General features: G+C 34.6%; 1 protein-coding gene across 1 annotated transcript in view; it reads left to right on the top strand.

Moving 5' to 3' along the window:
- lrba (LPS-responsive vesicle trafficking, beach and anchor containing) overlaps positions 1-6,491 on the top strand; it is a 316,503-nt gene that overhangs the window by 80,641 nt on the left and 229,371 nt on the right. The window contains exons 10-15 of the mRNA XM_016559864.1: positions 1,274-1,407; positions 3,345-3,453; positions 4,821-4,973; positions 5,098-5,266; positions 6,018-6,097; positions 6,190-6,252. Of these exons, the coding sequence (XP_016415350.1) occupies positions 1,274-1,407; positions 3,345-3,453; positions 4,821-4,973; positions 5,098-5,266; positions 6,018-6,097; positions 6,190-6,252 (708 nt within the window). The remainder of the gene's footprint in view (positions 1-1,273; positions 1,408-3,344; positions 3,454-4,820; positions 4,974-5,097; positions 5,267-6,017; positions 6,098-6,189; positions 6,253-6,491) is intronic.

Genomic DNA, 6,491 nt, shown 5'->3' with positions numbered 1-6,491 from the left:
GTCAACAAAGTAAAATGATCTCAAACGAGCTCTCTTCATTTTATCAAATGATCATAATCACATCTATTCATTTTACAATCCTGCTACTAGCATTTTATTCAGACTAAATCCCCTTTAAATCGGGTGAGAAAGCGGGGTTTTTTTTTGAGTAACTTTTGCACATCCTGTCATGCCGGGCTGCATAGACGCATTTTGCAGCATTAAGGTTAACGATTAATCGATTAATTGATCGTTAATTTAAACGACGGAAATTGACATCCCTAATTGTAATATAAAAGTATATTTAAAAACTTTAATATTAGGTAGGATTAATCACAATTAATAGCGATTAATTTCAGAAAACAATGTGCAGTTCAATAGTTATTTTTTTAATTGATTGACAGCACTAGTTTTAATGTCTTGCAAGCATAAACATTTGGTTGTGTGTGATGCATTTGGAATGCCTTTTAATTTCTTCTGATTTAAGTATGTCTCAAGATAAAGTTATATAACAGGATAACATAAATGAGTCTGGAAAGCATCAGAATGGTTTTTAAAGTTAAATATTATTTTATTCCCAGTGCACAGTTGTTTCACAGCAGAAGTGTGTTTATGAATGTATTGCTTAATTAAAACCTAAGAAATGATAAAATAATATTTAATAGATATTCTAAACAACAGTTGTTAATTTAATTAATAATAAATGAAAAATTATTCGACAATAAATAATAATAATAATTATTATTATTATTATTTGTTATTATTACTTGAATTATTAATATTGTGTTGCATAAACAAAAACATTTGCAGGATAAGTACAAATCTCAACTGAAAAATATATGTTGTCAAGCCCTGGACTTCATAACTGAATAATAGGATATATTCTAGAAAATGACCAATAGGAACAATAATTTCGCTTAATTCTCTGTTTTTTTTTTAGTTAATAAAGGCTTCTTAAGTTCTGATGGCGTCTTCACATGCTGAACAGATCTCTCTGACAGTGGTTTTATGGATGTGCCATCTGGGAGAGCACTGGTCTGATTAGAGGCACATTAAGAAGGACCTCACAGCTGTCTTTCTGTATTTAATTATACCCACCTCGCCATCTTCATGCATACAGAGCACAGATTTAGGAAATAACCTTCTCATTCAGGAGTAGTTGTTGCAGAACAATAGGAAGATGACAATAATATGAATTGTGTTGACCAGAGGGTGTCTGTGTTACACAACATGACGACGTAATACAACATAAAATTACAAAACAAATCCAACATCAAGCCTTTCTGTGTTTCAGGACGTCAAAGCTGTGGTGACACACTCGGTTCAGAGTGCCATCCATTCTATTGGAGGAGTTCAGGTCCTTTTCCCCCTGTTTGCACAGCTGGATTTCCTCCAGCACAGCGGTGACGAGCTGGACACCTCCGTCTGGTGAGAACTCCAACTCTGCCTGGGGGCAGAATGAAAATTAGGAAAGGGATTCTCAGTGGGGAAAAAAGATTGAGCTCTTCTCAGTTTTAGCCTGGCCAGGAAAAACTGAAAATGAAGTTAATATTGTCTGTCCTAGAGTTGCTAAACCCAGTAGACTCACACTAGCAGCTTTTTAAGGAGATGTTTTCTCATGGTACACAAACCATTAGTCTGTTTTTGGCTGTAGGGTTTGGTCCTCGAGAGGTCAGTGCTCAGTGTCATTCACTGTTATTTTGTGTGGACACCATTGACTAGGAGCCAATACAAAGTTAAAAATTTAACCATGATTGGCTGTAGTACTAACAAATGAGTGTAACCTGGAGTACAAATACCTCAGTCAAGAATTTGAATAGTTTTTTTTTCTTTCCCATTATCATTATGACCAGTTTGATCAGTTGTATTGACGACAACAGCAAAATATTTTTGCATCATCACTTTGGAGCAGCTATTTATAATAATACATATTATTCTTTATCTCATTTGACCTGTGACATATTAGGGATTACTAAGAGATAAGAGATTACTCCCCCCAAAAATATTACTCCCCCCATTATTGTGTTAGATGAGAAAAGCATTGAATAGATATTACAAAAACGTTTTTTTTTTTTTTTACATTAAATAATTTATTACACAAACATTTAAGCCTACACTGTGGTCATACCATTGTTCAGATGCTGCATCTGAAGTGGTATTTAGGTATATTTACAGACATAGCTGGCATGAACATTTACACTGCAATTTGAATTGCATAAATAATGCTGTGAGACTAATGGGTTTAAAATGTGCGTTAATGGTTTTGAAAATAAAAAATAATCTTGAAACGTGAAATGATAAAAAAAAAAAAAATGAAATGATCCTCTAAATATGAAACTAAAACCGCCAGTAGGTGGCGGCAAGTCACTGTCTTAATGAGTGAGTCATTCAACCAATTCCTTCAAATGGCTGATTCATTCAGAAACGAAGCAAGTGACTGTCTTTATGGACGGGTCACTGAATCATTGACCCACTCGATACATTCAAATGCATAGATTCATTCAGTAACAAAACACTGTTGTGTGTTTCTTGGAGACACAACAGTTCTGCAGTGGCTTTTTTTGGAACTGTTTTTGTTGGAAAAATTAAACAAAAACAGACAATACTGACAATATTGTATCTAAAATGTAATAGGTAGGTATTGTGCAGATATTAAGGAAAAACAGCACTCTTGCTGATGTGATATTGCTAAACTATATCAAATGATATAAATCTAAGACAAATCCCCTTAAGGTGCATCATCATCATCCTGCATGTTGTTTGTCAGCAACTGCATGCAGTGTAAGATGGCATACAAGTTAAATTTGTTAATTTTTAATTATGTGTTATTTTTTGATAGTTAATTGAACCAAATTAATGTGCTAAATTGACAGGCCTAGTGAAAATTTAGGACTTTCGCAATAGAACACAAAAAAAGATCTTTTGCAGAATGTTCAAGCTGGTTCCATGCAAAAGACCTATAAAAGTCGAACATTTGATGATCTTTTCCCCCATCGTATCTAAATCTCATTTAAACTTTGAAACATGGCATGTCGTGTGAGCCAGATACTCGCCCACTTTGCGCTCCCACTCTCCCAATCTAATTACTGTCCTATCTAAATAGAGGGGAAAATTACAACAAACTTAAACGCCAAAACCAGTGTTTGTCATCAGTGATGAAACACCAAGTTTGAAAGTATTTAAACTTTTCAGCCTGTTCATGAAGACTTGTTTTATGGACATTTTCATTTATTTGAATTTTGACAGCCTCTGGTCGCTGTCTTACTTGAACTAGATCAGGTCTATATGTTATTTATCTTTTTGTTGTTAGTTCTGCTCAGTCTTTCTCTACTGAAGCTCACCTGTTGAATGTTTTTTTTTCTCAGTTGCACACTACTGTCATTTGTGATGGAGCTGCTGAAGGGCTCTGTAGCTATGCAAGAGCAGGTGCTGGCCTGCAAGGGCTTTCTTGTCATCGGTTACGCACTGGAGAAGGTAAGTGCCAAACACGAATATAACTTTATGCATTGAGTATGTTGAACATGTGCATCCAAAGGCAGTTTAAATCCTGCTAATGCTGTAACATAAGAAAAAAGGAGAAAACTGTCTTCTTAAATGTTCAAAGCTTTTATATATATATATATATATATATATATATATATATATGCAAGTCTGTATCTGAAGGCCCTAAAATGTGCAAATGTTAAAAGCTTTTGACATGATTAAGTTGCTTTTGTAACTATAGAAACCCAACTTAGAAATTTTAAATTAGTTCTAAATCCAGTGAAAATGAAAACGGTAATTTGAACAAAGTCTAAATGATTTATTCAATATTTAAACTGCAGGTAAATATTTAATTTTAGTAAGAGTCACATTTTATTTTTCCCCTACATTTTCCCCCCTTTTTTCTTTTGTTGCCAAAATAAATGCTACTACTGATTTAGCAGCACTTGGCCGTGGTAATATGTTATACAGGATTATATAGGAATGCTAGTGCCTCTTTGTTACAGATGGTTATAATGGAGTGTTGAGATTTATTACTGAATTAAGAGATTCATGCAAAGGTTGATTGTCCCTCTCCAACAACATGTTGGTTGTTCCATTGGTACATCTTAATGTATGAAACACTACAGTATGTTTTATTTTTCAGTGAAATTGTTTATATTGCCCCTTGTGTTATATTTTTTTATTGCTGTAATATTGCTACTGTTTTGGCTCTCTTAACAAAGAGATTTCAGTCACAAGAGACCAAACCGGTAAAATGAAGATTGAAAAACTTGTGCACTGCAATTTTAGAAAATAAGTTGCATCTGAATATGTCACACCAGGTCAGAATTGCATTGCTGTGAGAACAAAAAACAAAAAACAACAAAAAAAACAGACAAGTTAGTAGAAGTCACATTTTATTACTACATTCCAAAGTAATGTAAAATAGCAGTAAATAAAATTAAACGTATATCGACCCAAAACAGCAACTTTCACATGCACAAAAATGTTTTTGTCGTACAATTGTGCTGACCGGCACAGCCCTACTGAACAACAGAGAAGTTAAATAGAGCCTTTTAACTGTTTGGTTAATATCCAGAATATACAGTAATTGTCCTATGCTGCATCTTTAAGTCTAAAAAAGTAAAAGGATTCTCTTGTGATTGTTAGGACAGTGAGTCATCTGCACGTTGGCAATCAGCCCAGGTGTTTTAAGGAACATTAGAAACACAGCTACAACAGCTTGCAAAACCTGACAGCTTCATAAAAATCTGCAAATTCTATTTCTGTCTGTCTTTCACATTTTTTGATAATTTGTTTTTGTTTATCAACTTCGTTTTATTGATTTTGATTTCATGTTTATATTTTCTTCTCAGTCTTCCAAAGTACATGTGACACGACCTGTGCTAGACATTGTCCTTGCCTTCGCCCGTTATCTTAGCAACCTTCCTACTGGAGTTTTGCTCTTGAAACAGCTGTGTGACCACATCCTCTTCAACCCTACCATCTGGATTCATGCCTCAGCTAAGGTATCTTACACATTTACAAAAACTGACGCTGCTGCATCATGCTAACTTTATAGTTTACCAATTCTTTGTTCTCTCAAATGTGACTTTTCATTGGTGGTTGAAACTAATTTGCTGCCCTCAACAGGTACAGCTGCTTCTCTACACCTACCTGGCCACAGAATTCATCAGCACTGTCACCATCTACAACGCCATCCGCAGAGTTGGAACTGTACTGCAAATCATGCACACACTCAAATATTTCTACTGGGTTGTAAACCCACTGGACCGCAGCGGAATCACGCCCAAGGGTCTTGGTAAGAGAGCAGTCTGCTGCAAAACTAAACCAACTTCTCAACATGTCATGAGATTAGGGAATAAGGGTCAGAAAATGTCCATGTGACGCTACAGTGGTGTCTAAAAGTCTGGGAATAGTAATAAAACATCTTCTATTTTTTACATTTAATACAGTTTATTTATGGTGCAAATTATAGTTATAAATTAAATTATACAGTATTAGTATAAGATCATTAGCTTATACTAATACTACTAATTTGATGGGCTTGAGTCCTGCTGCAACTTAATATTTGTAATGCATTTAATATTTCATTATTTTTAATAATCATTAAATATGATTCATTGTCATTCCTTATATTGGTTATAAAACATACTGTCATTGTAAATATCCTGTCTTGAAAATAGTCTTTCTAGATAAAAAGGGCACTGCAGGTTTGCGCTCAACATGCTGTGGGAAAGCATCCCATTCCATGATAACTGAGCAATTTATCTTTCAATGTGTTTCGTGTCTAATTTCCACAGTAGACTGCTTTCTTTCTTGTGTCATTCAAATCTCATTACATGAAATTAAGATTACATTGAGTGAAATATTCTCTTCATTTTGCTTGTTATAAAGGATCAAATTTGTAAATTACAGACTAATTTTCCTTTAGGACCCAGAACAAAAACAAACAAACAAAAAACATAAAGAAAATGGATTAGTATTATCACAATCTAGGCCCATGGAATATTATTTATGTGACTTTTTGTTTGCTTGATATCCTGCATCAGATGGGCCAAGACCCAATCAAAAGGAGATTCACTCTCTCCGAGCATTCCTGCTGCTGTTTGTCAAACAACTTATCATGAAGGTACACTAGTGTGGCCATAACATACATACAATTTGAATAAAACAAATCCATAAGTGCAGTCCAGGTAATGCTTGTGTGTTTTGTAAATGTAGGATCACGACGTGAAGGAAGATGAACTGCAGAGTATTCTGAACTACCTGCTCACAATGCACGAGGTATCCTAATGCACCTACTTTAATTTCAAACATTTCTCAATGCATCTATTAAACCAGTAGCATTTTACTGTCAATCAAGGCAGATTATCAATTTCTCTTTTTTTTGTTACACTGTATAGTCTGTGGTGTTACTGCCACCAGATGGCGCTTGGTTCCTACAGCTTTCTCTCTTGTACATGTTAAAAAAATGGTAGTTTACCATCATGCCACTTCCCGCAAATGCTCTATTCTCTCTCTCT

This window comes from Sinocyclocheilus rhinocerous, unplaced genomic scaffold (assembly GCF_001515625.1).
Source record: "Sinocyclocheilus rhinocerous isolate Xijiao unplaced genomic scaffold, SAMN03320098_v1.1 scaffold1129, whole genome shotgun sequence".
Taxonomy (NCBI): domain Eukaryota; kingdom Metazoa; phylum Chordata; class Actinopteri; order Cypriniformes; family Cyprinidae; genus Sinocyclocheilus; species Sinocyclocheilus rhinocerous.
The sequence above is the reverse complement of the archived record's forward strand: the minus strand, read 5'-3'. Positions and strand labels throughout refer to the sequence as shown.